The sequence below is a fragment of the Colossoma macropomum genome, unplaced genomic scaffold, assembly GCF_904425465.1.
Source record: "Colossoma macropomum unplaced genomic scaffold, Colossoma_macropomum, whole genome shotgun sequence".
In the NCBI taxonomy this organism is placed as follows: Eukaryota; Metazoa; Chordata; class Actinopteri; order Characiformes; family Serrasalmidae; genus Colossoma; species Colossoma macropomum.
In genome coordinates this window covers 19,870,948-19,898,891 of record NW_023494800.1, presented here as the reverse complement: position 1 = coordinate 19,898,891, position 27,944 = coordinate 19,870,948, and the positions used below count along the sequence as shown (strand labels likewise).

At 38.0% G+C, this 27,944-nt stretch overlaps 2 protein-coding genes across 2 annotated transcripts; one reads left to right on the top strand and one right to left on the bottom strand.

Annotated features, from left to right (window-relative positions):
- The first annotated feature begins 294 nt into the window (after window positions 1-294).
- fkbp2 (FKBP prolyl isomerase 2) lies at window positions 295-5,583 on the top strand. Its single transcript, XM_036588282.1, has 6 exons — window positions 295-578; window positions 1,424-1,584; window positions 1,670-1,782; window positions 1,984-2,030; window positions 4,504-4,539; window positions 5,105-5,583. Exons 2-6 carry the CDS (start codon window positions 1,426-1,428, stop codon window positions 5,164-5,166), a joined length of 417 nt encoding a protein of 138 aa, XP_036444175.1. The 5' UTR covers window positions 295-578; window positions 1,424-1,425; the 3' UTR covers window positions 5,167-5,583.
- Window positions 5,412-14,512, bottom strand: ppp1r14ba (protein phosphatase 1, regulatory (inhibitor) subunit 14Ba). Its single transcript, XM_036588283.1, has 4 exons — window positions 13,995-14,512; window positions 7,987-8,070; window positions 6,833-6,865; window positions 5,412-6,523 (listed from the first exon to the last, which is right to left on the bottom strand). Exons 1-4 carry the CDS (start codon window positions 14,184-14,186, stop codon window positions 6,440-6,442), a joined length of 393 nt encoding a protein of 130 aa, XP_036444176.1. The 5' UTR covers window positions 14,187-14,512; the 3' UTR covers window positions 5,412-6,439.
- Between the last annotated feature and the right edge of the window lie 13,432 nt (window positions 14,513-27,944).

The following is a 27,944-nucleotide window of genomic DNA, read 5'->3' as shown; positions in this document are numbered from 1 at the left end:
CGCACGACTAAAAACCCAGCATAATAAAGGTCCTCACCAAAAAACGTGAAATGCTTTGTTTGTGTTTAATAATAATAATAATGATAATAATATAATCATAATAATAATGATAATAATAATAGTAAAATCATTATTTTTATAACATTTTCATGAATTTACAAAATCTCAAAGTGCTTTACATGGAAATGTGAGTAAAACACTGGCAATGAATAATAAAAATAACAGCACAATTACAAACTACAGGGGAAAGGAGGTACAGGAGTTGAATAGGGGTTGAACTGTGATTTGCCTCAGGATAATGAGGAGCGGAATCAACGTAGTCACGCTCTCAATATCTCTCTTTTGTCTTTTTTTATTTTACTTTTGTTGATATTTTAAAAGACATTACAATTATCATTTGTGTGCATATGCATTATATCCTACGGGTGTATTGCTACAATACCAGCAGCATATTTAGGATTCAGTTTAAAGGCTGGAGTTTCGTTGTAGTTGCTTGATTCACATCTGTGTGTTCCAGCAGCTCCGCCATCCAAACCTGTTTAACACCGGGAAGGCTGTGCATCCCATTCTAACTGAAGGTAATGCAAGTTATATCATTGAAAAGGCTAATTGCTCTCTGTTCTCAGCTACTACTTATAATGTTTTCAGCTGAAAATCTGAAAACTAGCTTAGCTAGCCGTGTTCAGATGAGATAAAGTTAGCTAACTGCTAGGTTTGACTAGCTCAGCATATTTCATGCGAGCTAACGTAGACAAACGGTTCAGATAAGGACACTGAATGTTGCCGGATCTTTTTAATGGTTCTTATAACTAACTATATTGTGACTAAAATGTGCTAACTAACTATTAAATTAATACAGAATTGCATTTGGGGCATTTAGCCAGTTGCTAAATTAACCTAGCTAGAGTCTGCCAAGCCGGTATTACGGTTAGAAATAATGTTAATCTTTGTGTTTTGCAACACAGATAGATAATTTGTGATTTCTATTGTGCTCTAGAAATTTCTGATATTTTCGGTTGATATTAGATTATGTCAGCAGTGGTGTGACTCTTGCAATGCAGTGCTGTCTTCTCTTTTTGCACAGGCCTGGCTCGCTGTCTACTCATTAACTGTAGTTTATGAGAACGTTTAACGTTCTCCATTTTCGCAAGCTTACACTTTCTCTCTTGTAGGACGTAACAGTGCAGGTTCTGGACTTCTGTCAACACGTATCAGGAGATTTTTAGATTAAATTGTAAGCTCGGCTATGAAACTGAAACTGTAATGTTTGTTGATGTTGTGCTGAAGGACACGTCAGTGAAAGCTGCTCGGCTCAGTACATTTGCTTCATCTTGCTGTCAGCTTTTGTAAGAAAAACTACAAATTTGTGAAGTGCAGGTAGTTATTATTAATATGTACTATTTCTTTCTTCTCGTGTGTACAGATATGAGGCTGTATTTGTTGCTAGCTGTGACCCTGATGTCCCTCCTCACGGAGGTTGTGCAAGGGGCTGAGAAGAAAAAGCTTCAAATTGGAATAAAGAAAAGAGTGGACAACTGTCCCATCAAGTCCCGGAAAGGGGATGTGTTGAACATGCACTACACTGTAGGTGTCCAATGTATTATTCATTTTTCTATATCATTCCCTCTTCCCCTTACTTACGTGACCATTTTTGTTATTTTGCCTTAAGGGAAAGCTGGAGGATGGAACAGAATTTGACAGCAGCATACCGAGGAATCAGCCCTTCACCTTCACCCTGGGGACTGGACAGGTCATTAAAGGCTGGGACCAGGGTCTGTTAGGGTGAGTTCAGTTTTAGTTCTTCTCAGTGTTTTGTGGTTGGCCTGTGGCTTGTATGGTGGTTTCACTTGTTCTGGAAAGGGGTTTGGGTTTGGGCATGGATCACAGGAACGGTGCAAAAGTGAGTCCTAGAGAGGGCTCAGACAGTGTGTTGCAGGGAGAAGTTTTGCTGTTGAGCGTCATCTCTTTCCTTCTTGTTTTTAGAATGTGTGAGGGGGAGAAGAGGAAACTGGTCATTCCGTCTGAGCTTGGTGAGTAACAGAGGGAGTCGCTATTTACATCTGAATTTACATTGTTCAATAAACAGACCTTGCTTAGAGTGATTTACAAAAAAAAGCAGATAATTGTTTGCATGGAAGTCCAGCAAGGAGCCATGGTCAGGGCATTGCCGAGTCTGTTTAAGTCCAGTATGAGGTCTGGATGAAGAGAAGTTATAATTTGTATGAGTAATAACTTTAATAAGATGTTAAAGTCAGGGTAGACAGATAAAATTTGCACTGTTCATTTGTGCTAACAAGCTCATAAATCTTGTGGCCAGAATTATAGAAATGTTAATTGTATATACAGTGTATTTACAACTGACACACATGCTTCAGTACAAAAAAAAAAAAACTGTCCAAAGTTGCTTAGAAAAGTGAAATATTTTCGTTAGCTATTGTGGCATTAACATTTGCCAAAATCCAGCAAAATCTGATTTGATGCAGTTAGTTCTGTGTCTGACCAAACAGAAACTCTAAATCTTGTAAAATAGTTATTTTGTTATTAATGTTGGATATTTGTGAAGATGTGAAAAACAAGCTAGTCTGGGGGGAAAACACAAACATTTCCAAAAAAATATAAAAAAATTCTAGGCCACTATGCAGATTCTTAGTGGCCAAAATGTGAAATGTCGTGTCCAGGGGCAGCAGGCAGTTGGCAACATTGACCTCTTGTGCAAGTCTAAGTATGAGAAACCTCCTATGTACAAAATGGTAACCTCACATAAAACAGAAAAAAACACTTGGAATGGTAGTTAATGGAATTCTGAATAAATAAATGAAAAAGATAAATATATAAATGAAAATAGAGAGGTCATTCAACTGAGTGGTTAAGAGGCCATGGTTCCATGCTTTATGTCTGTTGTGCAAGTCCTCACAGAAAGCAGAGCCTGGAATCCTGAGTTAGATGGTGAATTGCTGTGTGAGGGGGCAGTGTCAAGAGATGCATTCAAGTCTTTTGGCTGCTGTACACATCATGACGTGTTTCATTTGCAAAGAACTGCTTGACATTTGAGTGCAGCCTTGAAAGTGTATAATGCTGCAACTGAACTGCACGCCAGTGGACTTAGTTCAGTAAAGGGTTAACAAAAGAGACTTTTGGGAGGTTGTGAGGCAGGTGAGCAGCAGCATTCTTTCTGTTGCTTTGCACAGAATTGGTGGCACTGCAAGGAACACAGATAAGGAAGGAGATGCTTAGATGAGGCTGTAGGAAGCACTTTTGGTCTGCAGTCATCACTTCCAGGATGCTGGATTTCAGCACAGTTAGGTTATTTTCTCTGCTTGAACACAACTGATTTCACTTATCAGTTAATTGCCATGTTTAGTAGGAGTGTTTAAGCAGGGAAATAACCAAACTGTGCTGGACTTTTTCTCAGGTTGTACAAGAGGAACAGCAAGGATATACTGTTAGACATGATTACCATTTGGTTGCCATGCTGGAACCTGTATTAATCAAGCTTCTCAGAGTACAAGTGATGATCTGTTGACTATGACTTTACTGACAGGAAAAGATCCTAGATCAGCACTCCTACTCTGAGACGCTTTGTGAATATGAGCCCTGGTCTGGCAAAACAAGGATTAAGAATGGAGAGTTTAGGCACAGTGCAAAGGGTGTCAGTGACTGCTATAAGGCTGATCTCCATACAATGGCCAGTGTTCTGTTTGTTGTGTAGCTCATTTGTTTGTAAAAGTGTGGACTCACAATATGCCAAGTAATAATCCATTTGGTACTTTTCCAGTAAAAGTACCAAAATAATCCAGGAACAGTTTGATACAGTTTAACGATTTAACATAGTCAGTGAGTGTGTTTACATCCACTTAATAATCTGATAACTGCAGAAAATCAGATTTTGTCAGTAATCTGGTCAATGCGTTTACATGCACTTGAGTAATCAGGCAATGTATACGCTCCAGGTTTTACATGAGTCAAGCAGAAATCTGTTTACTGCCTTGCAACCAGCCAGTGAACTCAGAAGAAGATGTGACGTCAATGTAATGTTAAACTTCATGCTGCGGCTTTTTAAAAAACACTGCGCCACTTTACCTGAAAATAAGAATATACATAATTTAGAAAATAAAGAATATTTAAGTCCCTCATTTTGTGTAGTTGGTTTCAGTGTCGCTCCAAAAGTGTTTTGCTGCCATCTCACGGCAACGCTGCTTGCTTATTTCCAGTCTATTTTCGCACATGCGCAGACTGAGAAATCTGAAAGAAATCCGAATATCCGAGTATACATGCGCTGAGAAATTTGTCTGGAACTCTGCTAGATCCAACAACTGCCCCTATGTTTTGCCTTTACATAGTTGAGAGGGAAGCCAGTGTTTTATTTACATGATAAACATATATAATTTGCTACAACCGAAGCCAATTTTGGAACTACCAGATTACTTGTCAGCTGTCTCAAGTTTGTCATGTTCATACATTTATAATCAGGTTAATCTCTCACTTCATACTGTTACATTGTAGGTTATGGAGATAGAGGTGCACCACCCAAAATTCCAGGTATGTATTCTAGATATACAACATAAGGTGTGTTCAGTGTGCTGTTGTTACATTGTGTTTTTTTTTTTCTCATTTCAGTCAGCTTTTAGGGCCAGTGTCCAGCACAGTTCAGTAACTTCCTTGCTCAAACACACCCACTGAACAAGGTTTCAAAGATGATTCTTAAATGGTAGAGCAAGCGTCACACTCGACACTCTAACACTTAGGATGATGTTAACACTAAGATGCTTTTTGGAGTCTCAAATAAGTTAAATTATGTATGTGTTTGAGCAGGGAACTAGACACTATCCCTACAGGACTGAAATCGGAAGACCCTTGCTCTATACAAATCCCATGTAAAGCATGCAAATAGACCAAACAGGTCACTTGGCAGAAATCTATTTGAACAGAACTGAATGCTTTTTTTCCTAACTGACCATCACTGATTCCAAGATCTAAAAACCATTAAATGCCATCATATAGTACATGAGGTTATTCTGTTCCCAGACAGTCTGTGTCAGTTTTAGCATGCTGCATAGACACACTGCCATGAGCATCACTTTGTATGTTTACTTTTGTCCTCTAGGTGGAGCCACACTCATCTTTGAAGTAGAGCTGCTGAGCATTGAAAGAAGATCTGATTTGTAGTGACATAAATTTGCCTTTAAGTCTTAACCAGTCAGAATCATTGTGCTGTAAGATCAACAGCCTCCGTCTAGACAGTAAAAGCACTGAAGCTGGTGGATTCACTATTGCTGCTCTAGAGACTGTGGCAGTTTCAGGGGATTTGTTCCGTAGCTCATCATATTTCAGATTTGAAATGATCAATAAACTGTCCACCTATACATTTGGTTTTCAAATCATAATTACACTGAATCACAAACATCTCCCAACACATTTTAGCACCATTCTTTATTTTCTTAAGAACCTTACTACACATAATTGGTTGTGAGAGTGCATACAGTACAGTTTTTCATTCCAGCAGACAGGGACTGTGTTTACTTCGGCTTTGTCAGAAAGTTCATTTTAAGTTGTTGAGCTGAATAAAAGTTTTATGTACAAAAAATGTTTGGACATTGAAACTTGATTTATCATAGAGCTAGGCCCATACCACATACTAGTGTCAACGTTTCAACTCTGGCACCTTTATAGTCGTCATCAAAGTTCATCATAGCCTTCGATCTGCATACACATGAAAGGATGTGTTAAAAAAAGAAGAATGTAACAAAATTCACTCCCAAGGTATTGCTACAATTCAAACTGAATTTGTCGATCTTCTGTTTTAGAGCAGTCAGATTACTGAATCCAAGTCTAGAGCGCTAAGCACAGATCTGTCCGGATATACCCTAAAAATCTACTGAATGAAAACACGCAAATTCCCCAACTTTCTTTTTCCCTTAATTTCACATCAAAATACCTCAATCTAAGACACTTCAACATCAAATCAGTACAGTTCACTTCATTGTCTCTAATAGCTGCCTTAGCCCATTGTAAAACAAGTATTACTTGTTCTTATAGAAATAAATGAAGACATTAAGTGAAAACTACGTGGACAAAAAAGGAAAAAGTCAATCTAATTTCTACTCAATTACTGATGCACCAAGCCATGTCCTATGGCACTTAGTGTTTTAGTGTACAAAACTGAATAACACCAACCATTCCACATTTCCTCTCCCATACCTTTAAGCTAAAAAGGACACTACCACACTCTCTACGTGAATAATATATCAAGGAAACTACTGAAACAAAGTAAGACAGTTGGGGTGGTTAACCTGCAGCTGAGATTGGCTTGGCTGAACTCCTCGCTCGTCTTCGTTTTGACAGACAGACGCTGTGTTGTAGTGGTTGGGTCTGTGTGCCCGCCTCCACCTCTCAGGGTTGGAGTAACAGGGTTGAGGGTGGGGGGGGGAGCTCGTGGAGTTCATGGGGTGAGATCCCCCTTCTTCTGTGGAGTGCTAAGCTTCTGCATTCCCCTCACCTTTTCCAGCAGCGCAGCCACAAAGTCCTGAAGGACGTTAACAACAGACACAGAAGATGAGCATCTCTTTTAACTGAGAGATTTAAAGAAATTCCAGCCACATGATGATATAGAACATAATAAAAAAGCCAATGTCGGAGTATTCACTTTGAGTTATTCAGTTATTAAAAAGCCAATGCTGGAATGTTCAATCTGAATTATTGAAAAGCAAGTGTTCAAATATTCAAATTCAGCTATGTCTTTAAATTTACAACATAAGGATTTGTCAGATGTTCAGAATACAAAAAACAAGTTGACCTAACAGTCATAGATATGGTTTCTCAAATATGGACTTACATCATTAGGTTTATAACAGTCAACAAGCAGCATCTGGAAAACAAGCACAGTTGACCAACATGAAAATGTCAGTTTGTTTGCATTAAATATATATTGTATTCCTTATAGGTTTGGGGACACAGTGTTACTTTGTTATAACATTAAAAACGAACAAGGTTTATTTTGAGGAAAAAATAGCACACATAGAAATGTTTCTGACAATATCTGTGACAGTGCTACCTTCCCACACAGAAAAATATAAATTAAAATTGTATTATAGTTTTCTTTCTTTTTTTTCAATCTTTTACATTTTTGTAACCTGTTGTTGTATGTACAACTTTTAATTTCTATTTGCAGAAGAAGTAAAGAGTCTCCAAATGTTCCATGGGCATTGAACAGTAGTAAGACTACTACGAGATTTGCTGCAATTGTTCTGCCAGTAGGGGGTGGCTGATATGTTAAAAATCACAATGCTTTCAGACGATTTCACGATACACAATATGCATCAAAATATTTAGTTTTTCTGAGATTTAAGAAGCTGGAACAGACAAAATAGAAACTGTATTGCCACATACAAAAAATGCTATAATAAACTTACAACTACAATGATTTGTATTCAATCTTTTACAAATCATCCAGCAGTTAATCCAGTTAAACAGGCTTAAATATGCTCACTTTGCGATGAAACATATAGTTAGTGTTCAAGTACTTGTGATATTCACAATATGCTCAGAAAACCATTTTGTGACAATTTATCACAATAACGGAACATCATCATGTTGCCTAGCTCTATCTGGCAGGCTTTCTCACCAGAGTTCTATTCTTAGTATTTGTACTATGTGGGGCAAGACTTTTAGCCTTTCACTTGTAAGGACCAGTAATTCTACAATTCATATTTATCTAGGCTTTTTTTTTAGATTTCAGCTTCCTATTAGCATGGTATCCCAAAAACAGTATTCTGAAAGGCTAACATATATGAAATAAAATGCATAAATGTCAATCTGATTGCCACTAATGTCACAGTATGTGATGTGGCTGTTTTATGCGAGCGTGAATCACATGAAACGAACAGAAATATCAAACCAGCATTGATATGTTTATCAAGAGACAACACTGAAGTTAATTTTTACTGAGATCTTCGAAGTCAAAGAATAATACAAGTCAGAGGCACAAACCTTCACTCTGATGGCTCTCTCTACATCACTGGGTAGATCCAGTAGCTCGTCCACATCAATCTCCAGCTCAGGGACTTCATCCTCCTGCAATACACACAAAATGAGAGACAACAGTTGTTAACTATTGAGACAAGACCATTCTATGTGGAGGGCATATGCCTTATAGAATGATTTGTCAAGACAGAAAGATGACATAATTTATGTTTCAATAAGCTTTTCTGGGCATATTGTAGACACACTGAATACTTGAAGACAACGCTGGCAAGTAGCAGAATACATATAACAGCATTATGTAATCAGGATATAAAAAGGCAACTATTTTGTTACAGTTACAAAAAGCAAGTAATCAAATTACTTATGCAGTCCCTTCCACAATTATTGGCACCACTGCTAAAGATGAGCATAAAGGGTTATAAGAAATTCACCTTTAGGTGTATTAGCTTAATCTCACTGAAAAATTAGAACAATCCAACATTTCACTGGAGTGTATTTATTCTGAGAAAAAAAAATATAATTATTTTTAACAAAACCACATGTGCCACAATTATTGGCACACTTTGCCAATAAAACAGTTATAACATCCTATAACATCTTATAGGGTTGGAGAATTCAGAGCAGGGAATGAGACCAATCCTCTTTACAGAATCTCTCTAGGTTGTCCAGGTCCTAAGTCCTCTCTTGTGTACTCTCCTATTTAGCTCACCCCACATTTTCTATGGGGTTTGGATCAGGGGACTGAGATGGCCATGGCAGAAGTGAGGTTTTGTGGTTAGTAAACCATTTTTTGTGTTGATCTGGACATATGTTTTAGATCACTGTCCTGCTGGAAGATCCAGTAAAAACTGGATTTTTTTTGTATGTCGAGTCCATGATGCCATGCACCCTAATGATGTTCCGAGGGCCTCTGGAGGTAAAACAGCCCCACAGCATCACAGACACTCCACTACACTTAACAGTACCAGGTTCTTTTCAGTGTAGTCATATTTCTTTTTACGCTAACCCACCTTGAATGTTTGTTGCCAAAACGCTAAATCTTCATTTCATCTGACCACAGAACATGATTCCACTCAAAGTCCCAGTAGCATTTGGCAAACTCCAGATGTTTAGGTTTGTGGTCAGATGACAGGAAAGGCTTTTCCTGGCATACCTTCAAAATAATATATTAGCATTGAGATGGCATCTGATGGTAGTTTTGGAGACTTGGTGACCCCTAAACACTACTTTTTTGGTAAACTCTCCAACAGTGCCTTCTCTTACCATCCTCCGCCCTGTTTTTGGAGCAAAATAAACTGGGGTCCTCATCCAGGCATGTCTGTCACAGTTCCAGTTGACAAACGTTTTAATTAAAGTAGATTAACTGTAGATATGGACATTTTCAGGAAAGTAGCTATTTTTATAGCCATCCCCTGACTTATAAAGGTCAACACACTTTTCCCTTATTTGAACTGTCCCATGTTGAAGAATGACTAAGGTCATTTAATCTGTGTTATCTCATTTATATATTTATACCAGTGAAACAGGAAGTCATAGATTATTGCTTAAAAATTCCTAGATACTTTGATCAACTTGTAAGTAAAATATAAATGGAATATATGCTTCAGTTACATTTTATTTCTAAGGATTTCTAAGGATGCCAATAATTGTGCCATGTGGTTTTGTTAAAAAATAGTCTTGAAGAGGTTTTTTTTTAAATCTCAGAATAAATTTACTTCAACTAAAGTTTGGATTTTTCTCATTTTTTCAGTGTGATATTATGCTAATTCACTAAAATGTGAATTTCTTAAAAACTATTTTACTCATCTTTACCAGGGATGCCAATAATTGTAGGGGTGACAGTTTATATAGGTGTGGTTACCAGCAAAATTACATTAAAACTTAATGACATTGTTCATGTGAACCACTACCCTCCCATATCACCCCTGGTGCTTTTTTTCTGTGGTCTCCAGAACCTATTATTACTCTGATAAAGGTAATGTTTCTCATACACACACAATTTATGACCGCAAACATAGCAAAGGCATCAACAGAGCAGGACATTTTAAACATATTTGCATTTGCTGGTATGGGTTTCCTCCCTGCTTAAGCTACTTATGTGCTAACAGCCCACTATTTTGGAAAAGATTAGAGTACAGGGCACACCAGAATGGCTCTACTTAAAATTTAAATTTGAACATACCAGTCTCTGCCAAAATTTCATGATGTATGAACCAATAAAAGTGATTCTGAATATAATGAGTTTTTGTAAAGAACAGCTGATGTGTAATAACTTATTTTATTTCTCTAATACAGGTGGTATTCATCATAATATAGCAGTAATATCTGTTGTATGTGTAAAGCCAACTCCCAACAACATCTATCATTAAAAAAAAAACTTCATAGTTGCTGTCATGCAAAAAAGTATCTCCATTTTTGTTTTTCATATTTTTGCATAATTGTTAAAGTCCAGTTACCCTTTGTCTTGTGTTAAAATTTCCTGGTGAACAAACAGAAATAGTCCAAAATTAGTTGGAAAAAATGTTGATACATTAACTTCTATTACAAGTTAAGATTTTTTCCTGTAAAGTTAACATTTTAGACTAGCGACTATATTTGATATTTTTGCTATAAAGCCCACACTTAGTATTTACGTACAATCATGTCTTAACTTTATACAGTGTGGCAACTTTCTCTTCATCCTCATGAAAAGTACATCAACGGATGTTGACAGACCAAACAGGACTTGAGCTATTGTCTACATATCCGTGACTAAGGAGATTCTCTGAGGTCTTTGTCCCTGGTTTCCTCCCTCTGTCCCCCAACACAACAGGATGTGCTGAATCCCCTGGGTGTGAGTGAGAGACCATAACCCTTGGTCACTTCCTCGCAACTCGCAAAGAACACAATGTGTTCAGTGTGTTTCCTTCTTTCTCCAAACACAGCCTACCATCACCTTCTCAGATTTACTGATGGCACATAGAGGCTCTCTTCAGCTGTGGCTGGAGAAATGATAGGAATGGTGTAGGCATGACGCCGACATCACAGATCCAGTCCATGAGACTGAGGCCACCATTCATTCACCATTTCCTCCATTTCTGCCTTTCACTGTTGAATTTGAATGCTCTTTCAAATCTGTGTTGCTTCCTCTCCCTCTGCTTCAAAATCTCACAGCTTTCAAGGACAGCTGTCATTGCACCTGGCTTTAAATCAGCCTTGCGAACCATCTCTCACACACAGTCAGTTTTTCTCCTGCTGTGCCTATGGGCATGCTTAGACAGGTTGGGTGTAGGGCTGGGTCAGAAATCTAAACATTATATATTTTTCCACATCATTCTATACTTATCAATATTATATGCATTTCCTAATGTTTGCCAGAATCTCTTATTGTTTCAAGACATTTTCCTCAAACTCATGACCTCTTGTACTTTCTATGATTTCAACACAGAAACTAGTAAAACAACAGACTACACCACTACGTATATCCAACGGGGAACAGTATTCCTGAAATATTCATCTCCTTGGGCCATCATTTGCCATTTTGGGCCACTAACCCCCTCAATTTCATGGCACAAAGATTTTCCTGATAGTGCATAGCTTATCTGCTGTTGTGAACTGTTACAAGTTGATACCTGGCTTTATTAATTCTCTTTGTCTTTGTCACACCCTCTTTTCTCCCCCTCTCCTCCACCTTCCACCTCATCTTCACGTGACAAGGTTCTTTGATGTAAAAAGAAAACTCTTAACTGAACTAAATGTACATGAAATTTTAATGGATTGCATTGCATCACTAGCTAACTCTGCTAAATATCATGCTGAATAAGGCTGTTAAGAGTGAATGGCTAGACTTCTCCCTCTCTGTCTGGAGAGTAAAGTGTGCACATCTGGTCAATTTTAAACATCAAGTTTAAACCCTTGTTGGTGACACCGAACTGTAGAACAGACTGTCAGTCATTATACTGAAAACACCTCTAAAGTTTTTCAATAATATAAAAAAGTATAGTTAGATAGTTAGCGTTACTGTGCTGTCACCCAGGCCTAGTGAAGTGTACAGATGGCTGCGGCAGAGCTGTGGAGCTGGAATCTTGTGCTATTTTACATGAATGTGAATGTGTGTGTGTGAGTTTCTGTGCAATTTAAGTCACTGAGCAAGCAAAACTGTGACAGTATGGGAGCAGCCTGGGTTATGAAAGAATTCACACTGACCCATATTGCTCTACGGCAACGCTACACTGAGCTGGCCTATGTTGCCAAGGGCTGCATACACAGCTCAATGGAGCAGAGAGCACAGAGACACTGCCATTTGCATGTATTCTGCTCTGTGCAAAAGGCTGTCTTTAATTCCTCACAGTCAATCAATAACCCTAAAGCTAATTTTAGGGCTGTTCTTGTAGGAGGACATTAAGCTTCAAACATATTAGCACATTTTAGTACATACTGCATATTAGTACAGCACATTACAGCAGCCTGGATTAACACTTGGGCCTTCACAGAAGCAGCATAGTAGTTGAAAGTCATTTAAAACCATACAGCTCATAACTCTCAGGTTAGAGCATAAGACAGAACAGCACAGCCATATCTGCTTTATTTTAAAGCCATTTAATCTGCTGTACCATGAAAAGGGCATCTGAGTCATTCTCCAGGCTACTGCACTAATATGAAAGGAAAAAAAAACATTTGCAGGCCAAATACCTCAGCTATTAGCTAACTGTGGCCTTCTTCCAAACCATTAAAGGAATTTTAAAAGAAAAAATCAGGATATGTAGCCTTGTCAAAACCTCACAGCAAAGAATTGTGTACTTTGTCATATCATGTATTGTTATCCTTTTAGTTAGGCTACATTTGACTTCTGTTTGAGCTGAGGGCTGCTGTGATGTAACGTGTACTTTTTAAAAGTCAAACCTAATTGAAGAACAAACGTTTCTGGGACTGGGGCAATTTCACGGTTAAGTTCCTCTGTCAGAGCACATTAATATACCAACAAGCCCCTGACACTTCACAGGTTAATAATAAAACCACAGGTGCATCATCTTTAGACCCCAGTAAAAAAATGCATTACAAAATCTGGTGGAACCTGGAGGATCTCAAGGCTCCCTCACAAGTTACACATGCAGGCGAAGCCTGAAACCTCTACACGTGTCTACATGGTGAAAGATCTGATACTCACCTGTGACAGGTAGCTAGAGGCACCTGCCTACTGAATGAAGCATTAAGATACAGGCCAAAGCATCATGGCTTTCGTTAACACAGATAAAACCTTGTTCTGAACTGAAAAGGACATGCAGTGCAAAGGCTCTACTTAAACTGCTCTTTTAGCCTGAGACAATAATCTGGGTCAGAGTTATTGGCCCAAGAGGTTCACTAACTACAGCATGCTTTGCATGTCTTAAGAGATGACATCATCTCTGTGCCTAAACGGGGGATCTCTTAGATCCCTGAGGGCAAAACAAAAAGATTCAGAAACTCTCAAGACCTCATATATATATATATAGAGAGAGAGCAGCCTAAACTTTAAGCGATAAATGGCCACTTATAAGCTATTTATATCGAGACGTAAATTTCTGCAGGCAGAAAAGCTTCTGTCAGACTATATTAGGCTGCAGACTGTGAGAAAACTAGGCTACTGGAGTCCACTCATAAAAAAGTCTAATATCACTGTGTGAGGTAGGATTTTTTTTTTATTGTACATATATGTATATGAATCTACCTGGGCCTCGCTTTAGGCACCTTCTTATTGTCATCACCTGCATCACCTTTGTTTTACGGCTTTGTCTGGAGTTCTTGCCACGCCCTTCTATACGGAAACCCAGAACTATCATAATATTGGTTTTCCAAACCATTCATAAATATAAGACCACCTTAATGATAAGCTAATATGAGCATAATTAGTTATGAAATGAGAAAATGTGGGAACTGAGCACGGCAGTGTGAAAAGACACGGCTGACAGAGCTGACAAAGGATTCCTGACTTACAACAAAGGACTGTACAGTAAAGTCGTGCTGTGAGGGAACGTTAACGTTAACATGTGTCCTACCTCGCAGTCGTATAAAGTCATTAACTGGCTAACTATCCACTCCTCCAGATTCAGTCGCCTTCTCAGTTCTTTTCTGTCATATTTCACGGTCACTCGCCCTTGTTTCTGTGGAACTTCTTCCTCGGTGCCGGGAGGTGTTTGAAAATAGACCCGGGGTTGAGGTGTCGACTCAGGACTCGTCACCGCCGCCATTGTCCAGTGATAGAAAGCTTAGAAATTGAAGTTTAATGTAAGAAAGCAAGTGCTCGGAGCATCAGTTAAAAGACGGTGCCAATCTACTTGTGCTCTGCCATGTGGACCTCCATTGCATCCTGTGAATGCCCCGGTGCCTCTTCTTTCCAAATTCAGCAGCGTTTTCTTTGTAATTGTCGAAGGCGGTAGCAGCTTTGGGCTGTAAGCTGTCTAGAAAAGCGAAAGGATTAATTTGACAAAGTATGTGACACATCAAAGTCCATCTTCCAGGCTCCGGCTATCAATTGTCTCTGCACACAGGTTGTGGGCGCCTCCAAGTGACCGCACTTCTCACCCGCCGTGCGTAAATGTCTCCTCATTTCATGAGCGCAAACTCAAATTAATGATGTTTTACATGAGGTTTGGTAAAATTATGTGTCAAATATATATTTTTGTGCTTCACAATATAAAAACTGCGTCTACATTTTAATATTTCCTCAGCAATTTTAGTGAACCCCCCCTCCCTCCGCTTTATATGGACTCTTCCTCCAAATCACATCTCCTGCTTACCGGTACGCAGCCATGACAGCCAGCTGAGCAGTGGGCCTGGTTATAGTCCCTTTCTTTGAATTAGCCTTACATTATGTTAACAGGCTGGGCTGCCTAATAGCATTTGTGTTTTTTTGTTCAGATGAATAAACCACTGCGTTGCTCTTGGATTTCAGTAGGATATGAATGTTTAACTACCCATTCTGTGTTAGGTCTTTGTCCATGGACAGCATTCTGAGTGCTCAGCTCAGCTCAGTTTACTATGGATTTTTCAAATATGAATATTGATGATACATATCATATTGTTAATCTAGTGGCTGAAAGATTAATTGTTTGTATATTGAAAGTGCAATTTTCAAATCACAAGAGCTGCAGTTTTAATTACAGCCTATATTTTCAACAGTGTTGTCTTAGGTGTAGAACATTAACCTAATATCAGAGCTTGTAAATCGCCTGTAGATGAATTAGACCAATCAGCAGCAACCAAACAACTGTATGTTGTGACATCACATCCCACTAACTGGCAGTCTGGCATGTTCAGTGTTTAAGTCTCAAGCCAGAAAAAGGGGGATGCTCTGGTCTTCTTGGCCAGAGTAACAGGCCTAAACTTCAGTTTCAGTTTACAAAAAATAATCACAAATTAAATCGCATTTGAAATATCGATCAGAAAAATTGCAATTAAAAGATTTTCCTAAATGGTTCAGCCCTGTAATCTGGTTGTGTATAGTCATGATTTCCAATGTTCACACTGAAACCTTATTCAGGTAGTTCATACCTCACATCCTCTATGAGAAACATAATGCTTTAGTATATTTGTAATTTCCAAAAAGAATTGCTTATTGATCCAGACAGTTGTTTCTTCGTTTCTGTTTGCACAGCTGGGTTTTAACTTAACCAAAAATATATCACCATCCTTTCTATAAACTGTTACAGCCGTTTGGGCGCCCCTGGCCAAATGATTATGTTTTGTTGATTTTGAAAATAAGTGAACACATTCTCTACAGAGAACACACTTCTGTACATTTAATGCACAATTATTGTTCATTGCTTAATTAAACATATTGGGAAAAAAACAGAATGTGTAGCCTCTGCTACAGTTATGGCACGAATCATATTTTCAACTTTCTATTAATTCAGCAAATAAATAGAAATTGTGCTCTAAAATTTGCAAAATGGCATGTATGAGTTTGTTTCCTGTAGAGGATGTATTAACTAATTATGACTTAGGATTGTAGAATTTAATTTGGCCGGGGGTGTTCATTCCTTTGTATACGACTGTATGACTGCTCTACATGCTATGGCACCATCAGTTTGGGAGGGCAAACGTTTTTTCCCTGATATGTATGAAGGTTAGAACTGCATTTTTGAACACTAGCCTGATGAGGCACTTTGTTGTACCTCCTTAACACACTCAGAGAAGAACACTTAGCACTGCAACAACCACACACAAGCCCCAACTGTATGGTATGTCACATGGCAGTCTTGAACTTTTGTGGTTAAACATGAGGAGCCTCTATTCAGACCATGAATGCATAGTGTGATCACAGATCACAAATAATGTCCATGTTCTGATACGTGCATCACAGCTGGGCAAACGTACAGATTTGAATCCATTCAGGCTGCACTGAACAAATAAGCTTTAACAAAAAATACTCAGGTTCTGATACCCCCGTCATAATAATAATAATAATGATGATAATACTAATAATCGTGATGATATAACTACTACAACTAATAAAAATAATAATAATATTAATATTGTTTTTATTATTATATAAGAAAAACGTGCAGAGGCAAATGGCAGTAGTTTCTTCTGTGATTAGAGGTAGATATTAACCTATATAACAGGAATAGTAGGTATTTTTTATATGTTGCATATAACAAACAGCTGCATCAAGACATCAAGAATAGTTTTACTCTTACTGGCCACACGATGGAGCCAGAATTTGTAAAAATCACCAGCTCTAACCCTAAACCTAACCCTAACCCTTACCTTCATTGTAACTAGTGCTAGGATTAGCTGTTTTCATTTTTGATATGGATAGTTGTAAAAAATAAAAGATAGGTTCACTGGTCTTTTTTTTTCAGGGTCCTGGCTAGCAGCTTTTATAGCTTTTATAGTTTTCTTATCAACTGTATTAATGCTGGGGTTATTAACCTCATTAATTCAGACTTATTTACTTTATTAAAGCACAGAGTCATTAACTATATTAATACTATCTTATTAACTTTATTAAAGCACAGAGTCATTAAGTTTATTAATACTGACTTATTAACTTTATTGAAGCACAGTCATTAACTTTATTAATACAATCTTATTAACTTATTAAAGCACAGAGTCATTAAGTATATTAATACCAACTTATTAACTTTATTAAAGCAGTTATTAACTATATTAATACTATCTTATTAACTTTTTAAAGCACAGAGCCATTAACCTTATTAATGCTAACTTCTTAATTTTATTAAAGCACTCAGACATTAACTATATTAATACTATCTTATTAACTATTTTAAAGCACAGAGTCATCAACCTTATTAATGCTAACTTATTAACCTAATTAAAGCATAGTCATTAACTATTAATACTATTTTATTCAATGTATTTAAGCACAGAGTCATTAACTTTATTACTGCTGACTTATTAACTTTATTAAACTTTATTAAACTTTATTAAAGCCAGCTTAGCAACTTTATTAACCAAATGAGTAAATTACTTTATTAATGTTAAATTATGAATTTTATTATTGGTCATTTATTACATTTGCCAACGCATGGGTTAAATGACTTTATTAATGATTTTAAGTTGATTTTAACAGTAGAGTTAATGTTAGCTGTTTTTTTAGATTAGTGCAAGGTTAGGATTGTTTTCATGGGCTTTGTGTGGGTTCAGGATTAGACTGCAGTAAAAGTATTTAGCATTAAAGTTACGGTTGGGTTAACAGAGTGTCTCAGTCAGGATTAGTACAGTAAGCTTAAACTGAACTGAATAATAAAAATAAAGGCAAATATAGGCTGGGCAATGTGACAATAATTATCAGTATTGTGAAAAAAATGTCACAATATATCAAAATATGCTTCTCTGAGTACATCATGGATATCATCAGCACTTAGACAACACTTCCCAACAGCATGTTTGATTACAAAGACAGTGTCATTAGTTCTGTCTAACTGGATTTGGTGCAGTGCAGTGTGTGAAATATTAAATCCAAATCATTGTATTCATAGTTTTCAATAGTATTTTTTAAATGTGGCTCTACGTCATCTGTTCCAACTTATCAGATGTCAGAAAAAATAAATATCATGACATATTGTGCATCATAAAATATTGTGCTATTAATTTTTTGCTATATTGCCCACCCTAAAGCAAGTAATTCTTTAGAAACTGAAATTAAAACATAAACTGAAAATGTAACTAAGTAATAATCCATCCAAATATAAGTATCTAAAATAATATAAAAATAACAAGAAACAATAGATCTTAGAATGATGATTTTCCAGGTTATGATGAGAGAAGAATCTTCAGACCCATTAAAACAGACATATTCTGGATACTCTGAGCTACTATAATCACTAAGAAACTAAAATAATCACTTTAGTGATAAGGTCTATCGTCTGATGAAATTATTAAATCTTATTATTATAATAAAATCAAAATCTGACTAAATGACTAAATCCATCCTGAAAACTGAACAGAAGCTGAAGCGAAATTCACAGGAAAAAATAAAATGTTTGAAAAAAATTGAAAAAATAAATAAAAACAACAACAACAACAACAAAAAGCTGTTTTGGCATGATCAGTCTGGGCGTAATAGCTAAATATTTTCACAATAAACAAAATCTAATGTGCTTAAAATGTGTGAAGGCCTCATAATGGTGGTACATTGGATATGTTAAGATTACAATATTTGATTTTTCTGATTACTCTGCCAACTCAGTGCTGTTCCACCAGATGGCAGCCTGTGATCACCACATTTTCAAAGTGCTGTCCATATTTTCAGATGCTATTAGGCAGTGATAAGGTTTTTGCATGGTGGATACATTTTAACATACCTGACTAATAAAATAACGAAACCAATTTATTTCTGCAGGAGAAAATGTAACGTAGAACAGCTCATTGTATAGATATGGTGTTGGTAAATGTGCTTAAGACAAAAGCAGTTTATACTGTTATCCTCATTTCTAAGCACGATGAAAAAACATGTGAAAAGAACTTTCCCATTATTGGCACATGCACATCAAAGTCTCCTCGTACTGTACTAAAAAAATGGAAAATGTTTCCTTTAAGCATGAACAGTATTCTGGGGCAGATCAGAGTTGTGGTAGCATAGCAGCATTGCAATCGCAAGCACAACAAACACAAAGTGAGCCATACTGTTGGTCTGCACTTACAGCCTTATGTAAGACACGGCTTTCTGAACAGAGGTGCTGTTCATCAGGACTGCACAATATATGGTTTGTTAATCATTATCTTGATTTCAGCCTTTGCAGCACTGCTTTGATATGCAAATGAGCCTCTAACCAATCACAGAATTGGTTCATTGTGTGCTGGGAGCATCCTGACCAATAACAGATAATCCAGATGGATGTTCTGTAGGTATATGACGAGAGAAGACATGCTTCTTTGATCCAAAATGATGCAGGTCGAATCTTAAACCACATCACATTAAGGAGTTATCAATGTATTTTTAATACATTGCAAGGCAAATCACGGTGTGTAGCTACACATTCGTAATGAGATATTTTGCCCATATTATTTAGCTCTACTTTAGATTTTTAGAGATGTGCTTCCCCCATAGAGCAAGCCCTGAATGAAATCTCAGCAAAAAAGAGGCTCATCCAGTCCCCTAATGCAGCATGTAATTGGTTCAGTGGCCCTTGTGTGTCATACAGCAGCCTCAGCTTATGAGCTCTGGGTCCTGTAGACCTCTCCAAACCCCTGTGCTCCTCTTTAATTCTGCTCTAAGAAAACCAAGCACACATCATGTGTTAGTACTAGAATTAACGGAAAAGTAAAAGCTGTTCCCAAGACGAAATCTGCAGTTTCTGTTCAAAATCAGGACTTCAGAGAAACCTGTTTCAAAGGGGAATTTCAGCGATTTCTGCATAATTCAGTGGTTGAGATGTAGACAAAGTAAACTAAGGTTTAACTTGAAGTTAAAGTGGATTTTTTTTACAGTGGTGGTGATAGGAACCAGGGGTTGTGATGTCTACAACCCAAATATGGCCTACACATGAACATGTGCTCCGAACTTTTATAAGTAGTAATCCTGATATTGGCAGAACTATGAAGCTCCTGTGGTGACATCCTGTAAAAATTAAAATAATGTTTGGTGACGACTTAATAGGGTGTGGAAACGAGATAATTAAGTCACGGCCACAACTTAGTGAGGCATGATCTCATTCTCACACCCTACTAAGTTGTGGCCACAACTTATCTCATTCCCATGCCTTACTAAGTTGTGGCCATGCATTAGGATCTTGCTCCTACGAGTTAATATGGAGTGGCCACGCATTATTTCATTTATACGGGATGTCACCAGCAGTTTTGCCTTACAACTCCCTGTCGCAAAAACACATTTTAAGGTTAAAAGGTTTTCAGGTGAAAACTGTATCTCAAAAGTATCATAAAACACTGTCTTATGCTTCAGGCAGCATATTTTTAACGATTTCATGTAATAACTTACCATAAGGGAGCTTTTAGAGGCATTTAACTCTTTAGACATCTGGTTCCTATCACCACCACAGTGAACAATTCTGATGCTAAATTTTTCTAAAGTGGAGCATTTCACATAAAACCACCCTGAATAACTTTACATTTTACAGTTTACATTTTTTTTAGTTATGCAGCAATTTTGGACAATTGGTGGAATTCCCCTTCAAGTGTTTTGAATTTCTTTCTTTTTGAAAACTGTCAAAATTAGTGTCGATGCTAAGTATCTGATAGTGATTAGGCTGAAATACTTTGAAGTATTCCTTCAAAGAACCATTCATTACAAGGTTCTTCAGGAGACCAAAGGTAGTTCTTCTTTGGCTCCAAAGAAGCCTTTTGGCACGCTTATATTTATGAGTGTACAGAGGCAGCTCTTCCCAGCACTGTCCATCAGGCTCTGACTGCACTCCAGCCATCTAACAGGAGCATAAAAAATGTTGCATAACCGCTCACCAGAGCGGCTTGAAATGTTGGATAACTTTCAAACGGAGCATCCAGGCCCCCTTCCTCCACAACAGTTCGATCTATATATACACTCTGACTTGGGCTGAGATAGTAGAGGGGGGCTTAGTGGTAAATCTACCAAAGCACAGCTTTTTAGCTTTAGTCTCTCTCTTTCTCTCTCACTGGCCATAAAAAGACTCGGTAACCAACTCTTAAGCAGTGGGCTATATTCCCTTCTCGATAGGCTGACAGCCATGGAGAACTGGAAAAGCAAGGCTGTTTGCAGGGATCCAGTAGCAAAATGATGATGATGACAGAGTATAAACAGTGGAAATGCATCCGATGCCACGCCCCCCCCACCCCCCCCCCTAGTTTAGGAAGCGTAAATCTGTTTTCATTGTGACTGGGTTACCCCTGTAGTGTGTGGCCGCCCCTATGATACACTCAAGAAAAGCAGGCAAAGTGATGGCCCTCTGCTCCGCTCACTGAAGCAATATAAGGGAGCCATGAGGAAGATGAAGCTAAAGACTACAGTGTTGCTTTTCAGGGCCAGTGAATCATCCTCACCCCGAAGTGACACTATGTTGATGACTAACTCGCTTCAGCTAGTGATTCATGAAACAAGCACCCATTCTCTGCCTTCTCCTCCTACCTCCATTTTACTTTCTACATCTCTCTAATTCAATCCCACTTCTGCTCGCTCTCTAGCTTCGACATTTGGATGACCTGACAGACAGCAAGTGAAATATGCTGCATATGTTTTCGCTCGAGCAGGGTTTGCTTTCCTTTTTTGTAACAAAAGAAAGAATTTCTGCCTTGCAAAAAGCACATAAACATTTGCTAATCCCTCCTAAGCTAATAACAAAAAGAGGCCTGAGGAGAAACGGTTCATCAAATATTAATACGACAAGGTCTTTGATCTTGGGCCAAACTTTAATGCAAACATTATTTTCCCAGTGAAAACGATAATTATGACTTATATTAGGCCTTTTTGTTACAATAAAAATGTAAGAATTGCTTGCGGTGTAAATTTCACAGATGCCACATGGCTATTGCAATCATTGCCCTTCTATTTGGCTGTGTTCCCAGTTACAGCTTAGACCTAGAAATTCTGTTGTACATTTTTGCAAATCATAAGTGCCAGTACAGCCAGAACGGCTTAAAACTGGGTTCAAAGAAGCAACCAATAATTATATCTATCTATTTTCATCAGCTTTCATCAAGACACTATTTCCGGGCAATTTGAGACAAAATGAAGATCCCTGATCTTTGTGCAAGTCTGCATGTTCTATAATTAAATTAAAGTTCATTCCTAATATCTGAGTATTGTGTTAGGCCACATTTTCATATATGTATACTGTTCAGTGATTTCATGCCATTCAGTATCAGCAAAAAAAGCAGATGCACTCACACATACACACAGTCCAGCTACTTTATCCCTACGTTTAAACACAAATCAAATCAGTAAAAGTGTTTTATGAATTGTGCACTTACTTCACTCTCTCTGCCTCTCTCTCCATCATCTTACATGAAAGGGTTATCCATCTCTCCTCCACTCCCCTTTCTCCTGCTCTCTTTTCATCCTTGTCTTTCTAAGTTTGTTCTCTGGCCTCGTCTCTGTGCTTTCATCACTGACAGTAAAAAAGGGTCACATTACAGTGGAAATAAATCTAACCAGATACAGTTTGTCTTTGAATTTCTGTTTAAAAAAACACATTTCAGTAATGTTAACGTCACCTAAGGTTAAATCATCATCTAAAAAAAATCACACCTTATACTGTTATAAGAGCACCAAGCAGCAGGTTTGTTTCACAGGGAAGGGGGCAAACATGATATTAATTAGTTAACTGTAATCTTTAACTAACAGTGACTTTAGGTGGAGTAAATACTTATAATTGAATGAAATATTGAATGAAATAATGTCAAAGTTCAAGCTCAATCTAGGATATACTTAACGTTAAAGTATTTTGACCAGTTTATAAATACCTATTTAGCTAACTAGCTGAATAATTTTCAAATCATTACTCTCTACAGAATAATATGACAGTCCTGGCTTGCCCCTCCCTCAACCTACATGAACCTGAAATTAGTAAAATTATAGATGCACCCTTAGCTTCCTTTTTAACCTGCGTTCAGAAGAAGAATGGGTAACACTTTATAATAAGGGTACATGAACTGGCAGCAATTAAGGCAGAAAGTAATGAGTCATTAATCAGGAACAAATGAATAAGTCATATATTAACAACCACAAGACTAAATTACTAACGCATGTACTAATGAATGAAGATGAAGGTAATAAAGGCTTTATTCAGTGCCTGAATTAATTAGGAATTCATGTGTTAATTAAGCATACAAAAAGAATGTTAGTACACATTGGTGAACTGCTAGAGGCTCTGTTAGTTTCATTCTATTCATGCAATTTATGATTACCTATGTCATAATGCAATGTCATACTGTTACAACAGAAACATAAACTGTTGTATGTTTAATAAACTGTAAACTAAGTTTATTAAACATACTTTAAATTTCTCGGTGTTCACATCAGCGAGGACCTGACATGGGCAGTGCACACCTCACAGGTGGTGAAGAAGGCCCACCAGCGCCTCTACTTCCTCAGAAGGCTGAGGAGGTTTGGCCTGAACCCCAGCATCCTTAAGACCTTCTACACCTGCACTGTGGAAAGCATCCTGACGGGCAGCATCACCACCTGGTACGGGAACTGTACTGTTCGTGAGAGGAAATCTCTGCAGAGGGTGGTGCGGACAGCACAGTCCATCACCGGGGTTCAGCTCCCTAACCTATTGGATTTATACACCAGTCGCTGCCTGAGGAAATCCAGAAGGATTATGAAGGACCCCTCCCATCCTAGTCACTGTCTGTTCTCTCAGCTGCCGAGTGGTAGGAGGCTCAGAAGCTTAAAAGCCAGAACCAGTCGGCTCAAAGACAGCTTCTTCCCCCATGCAACCAGGCTATTGAACAGCCAGTAATCACTGCTCTGCCCAGCCCAACCCTTCCCATTACACGTACGTGCACCCACTGTACTCCCGCACTTTACTTGCATAGCTGGACTTTGAATACCTATCCAAAGACAATACTCTCCCCCTGCGCTTCCACTTAACTTCCTGTACCTTGCACTTTACTAAATACTCTGCCACCTACTGTACCATCTTCTACCTCCACACCTAGTGTGATTATTTGCACATCTACATAGCATTGTAATATCCATTACTATATATAGTATATAGTTGATTACACTCACTCTACATTCCCAGTGCAATATTATATGTCTCGGTGCAATATTATTATTTTTAAGTTATTGTGTAAGATTATATGTATATATTTTAGTTAAATTGGTTTTATCTATTCTTCTATCCTATCTATAGTTTTGTTTATCTATGTTGTAAATACTGTTCTCTGCATAATTTGTGGAACTCGCACTCAAGTTTTTCACTCACCTGTGTCCCTGTACTCTTGTGATGTGACAATAAATCTGATTTGATTTGATTTGATTTGATTTGATTTGATTTGACTAGTTTATTTACTGAAAATAGGCATTTGATTTAATTAAAACTGTGAATTATCTTAATATATGCCACAGTTATTCTGAGAAATACCACCTTCAGAAAATGTAAATGTGTTTCCCCTTTATACATCTATTATTCTTTTCAAAAATATGCTATATCTGAATGTTTTATTAATGGAAACACAGCATTTTGCCATGTAACACGCAGCTGGAAATTACTGCTATTTTTCTTCACCAGTAAATGGCAGTAATTGCGTTAAATGCTACATGTCAAGCAGCCATAGAGTCTTGAGTGAATATCTCTAGTACAACGTTTAAGAGCAGCGAATGAAAATAATTGAAATTACATTTGGTTCGGTGCTTACTTATTTGCAATAAACCTTTTTGGATTTAATAGTCAGGTGTTTGTGTTTCTCACGAGCGTCGTGTAATTGTAGTAGTAATATGTGGTGTAAGGCACGTCTATTCTGTCTGGTTAAAATCACATGTTAATTTTATGCTGCTTGGTTCATTTGTTATCCTCCTTTGACAGGGACTCTTATTGTGAAGGGCTGTGTGTGTGTGCGCTGGCAGTGCTTCACAGGGCCTAGTAGTAAATAGACTGAGTCGAGACAGAGAGGGGGCGCGCTAACTGCGCTTAGCCGAGCGCTAACCTAGCGCCATATTCGCTCATCACTTTCAGGGGCACAAACATGAATTCATCATGAAGAATCAGTATTTAATGAGTAATAAAGTGTGACTCGTTCATCACTTCACTTTAGGGGGCAGAAACATTATGAATTCATCATGAGTTATCAGTAATCACTGCTTTCTTTATAGTGAATTGAGAATTGACACTGCATGGTTTTGTATTTTTCTCACTCTGACACACCTCAACCAGCACAACAGGAGCTTGTAAATTAGCAGTTGACTTCAATCAGGTGTACTAGATCTGGGAAAGCACAAAAATGTGCATACAATTAAGGAGTCTTATGACCCCAGGAGAAAGACACGCCAATAATCAACTCATTTCTGAGTTCAGTGGTAACTGTAGGCTAAACTATTCCCTCATGAGGCACTGTGTATCAATACAGGAGTTAAAACATCTCATATTATTAACATGAAAGATGAATTAAAACTATGGAACTGTCACAAATGAGGACTAGTTGCAAAACAATGTCAGTGTAAGCTTTTAATTTTACTAAACAGTCACTAGGTGGGTAGAAACAGATGAGGTAACATAAGAAATCAAAAACAATAAACTCAAGACCTGACAGATAGAAACAGGCAAATACAAGGGCTGCTTACACAACACAATGAAGAAGAAGGACAAGATGATCAGAGGATGGAGCTATAAAAAAAAACTACTTTGATAGGCAAAATATTGCAGAGCACTGTGTCTCAGGGGGATCTTGTGACAACATTAATTAACACATGAATTCCTAATAAATTCAGGCACTGAATAAAGCCTTTATTACCTTCATCTTCATTCATTAGTACATGCGTTAGTAATTTAGTCTTGTGGTTGTTAATATATGACTTATTCATTTGTTCCTGATTAATGACTCATTACTTTCTGATTAGTTATTCATTAGTAAATGCCTTAATTACTGCCAGTTCATGTACCCTTATTATAAAGTGTTACCAAAGAATGTATGTTCATGTGACGTAATGTTGCTCTTTTTCATGCTTATTTTACTAGTGTGGAGGGGGATGGTGTAAACTTTTAACGTGACATGCGTTAAAGGAAAGCACATTGTTTTAGTAACCTGAGATGGATAAAAAAAATTATTTGGGGCTGACATGACAACTTTCAGGGCTTAAGCCCCCATTCGGCCCAGCCCTATCGAAGCCCATGTAGGAGTTAATTGTGGTTGTAACAATGCAAATTTATCCAGAATGGATAACTTCCATTTGGTTAATGGCTTTCATGCCTGGTCAGGTGCCCTTAATGCCTCTTAAGAAACTGACTTGTCTACTAAATTTAAGGCCTGGCTGCAATACAGGTTTGTGTTGATCCAAGTTATTACCCTGTAAACTTACCTGTTGCACCGCAACGAGTGTCAATGTCAGTGACGCCACTGGCAGATCAAGATCATTTTGGGCAGTCAGAATCTCAGCATCATTGTCTAAGATATGAAACATGACAGCTGTAATTGGGCAGAGTGGAACCCATTTCCAATAAGTGTGTGTGTGGAGGAGATGCAGTGTAAGCTGACCCTTCCACTAGGTGTCTATTGCAGCCAGGCTGCAGTGATTGATGACACTAAATAGCTGCTGCAATGTTTGTCGCTGCAGCTGCCTTTTTTCCCCTCCAAGTGATCTGGAAATAGAGCTGGCGATTGCTCAGACAAAACCGCCATGGCAAAACAATGGCCTTCTAATTTGTTATCTTTCAAGTGGCTTCTGCTCGAGTGCCTCCGACCTCCTGTGACTCAGAGAGTTCCAGAAAAAAGCGCTAATTCTTCAAGCCTTCAGTTTGACATCCTAAAGGCAAACTCTCTATCCAGTAGTTGTGTTGGGGTGCTCAGATGATTAAAGCTGATATATTTGGGGTGCCTGCAACAACACCGGTTAGAGCAGGCAGGAATCTGCTTTAAGTGAACTTGTCAGGCTCAGTGGGTAAAGCCTAGGAGTCTCATGGCAGGGAGTCCAATTTTCCCAGGATGAGAATACAGGAAAGAGGAGAGCACTGAAGTAGAAATAACTTATTCTGTAGAATCCAAAAAACATTGTTGCATAACAGTACTAATCCTGAGCAGGAGTGTATGCCTAACATGAAATGACTCACTTGAGATGTTATTGTGAGAGAGGCTCTGTTTGGATCGGAAGAGGGAAAGCAGGGATGACAACCTGTGAACAAAGGAGAGGGATGGGAGGGGGGGGGTCTAATCTCAAGTGCAAGTGTCTAAAAACCTCTGAGGTCATGCATGAGGTCACTTGAAGTCAGTGACATGCCCAAATTACAAATTCCGGGTCTAAGCTATTTTTCTCTATGGGAAAAATGAAAGGCATTTCATTTTTTTAAAAGCACTTATATCAGCCTCTGTGGTAAACAAAAATGTTCCACAGCTAATATTTTTTTTACCTTTGTCTTTTGGTGTACTAAATTATGAGTTCATTACATAGTCAGAATACGAATATTGCTACATTTATGCTATAAGATAGCTAACACTTCTGCTCATTCAACTGACCACATGTCAAACTAAGGCTACTGCTGTAAATGTACACTAACACTGTTAACAACACTAGCTACTCACAATGTGGCCTACTACTGCCAAAGCTGCTTGTATACCACACTTGCTGGTTTCCACAGAGTGGTTTGGTGAGATTTCATATATGTAGCAATATTTAGGGTGACCAGTAGCCTAGTGGTAGGAGAGGTGAGCCATCAACCAGAAGGTTGCTGGCTCATATCCTTGGACTGACTGGGTATTTTTGGCTGTGCCATTGGAAGGCACTTAAACTCCCACTGCCTATGGTGGTGCTGCTCTGCTGGTGATGCTGTGCTGTTCCCAGACTGGTTATAGATGACAAATTTCCCTTGTAGGATCAATAAAGTATACCATTT

Bases quoted from the DNA above. Each gene is read 5' to 3' on its own strand.
- ppp1r14ba (XM_036588283.1), bottom strand. From the start codon at position 14,186: ATGGCGGCGGTGACGAGTCCTGAGTCGACACCTCAACCCCGGGTCTAT. The intron at 8,071-13,994 runs GTAGGACACATG...TGTGTATTGCAG, and splicing joins TGACTTTATACGACTGCGAG to GAGGATGAAGTCCCTGAGCT. The intron at 6,524-6,832 runs GTAAGTCCATAT...AACGTCCTTCAG, and splicing joins ACTGTTATAAACCTAATGAT to GACTTTGTGGCTGCGCTGCT.
- fkbp2 (XM_036588282.1), top strand. From the start codon at position 1,426: ATGAGGCTGTATTTGTTGCTAGCTGTGACCCTGATGTCCCTCCTCACG. The intron at 2,031-4,503 runs GTGAGTAACAGA...GTTACATTGTAG, and splicing joins GGTCATTCCGTCTGAGCTTG to GTTATGGAGATAGAGGTGCA. The intron at 4,540-5,104 runs GTATGTATTCTA...TTTGTCCTCTAG, and splicing joins TGCACCACCCAAAATTCCAG to GTGGAGCCACACTCATCTTT.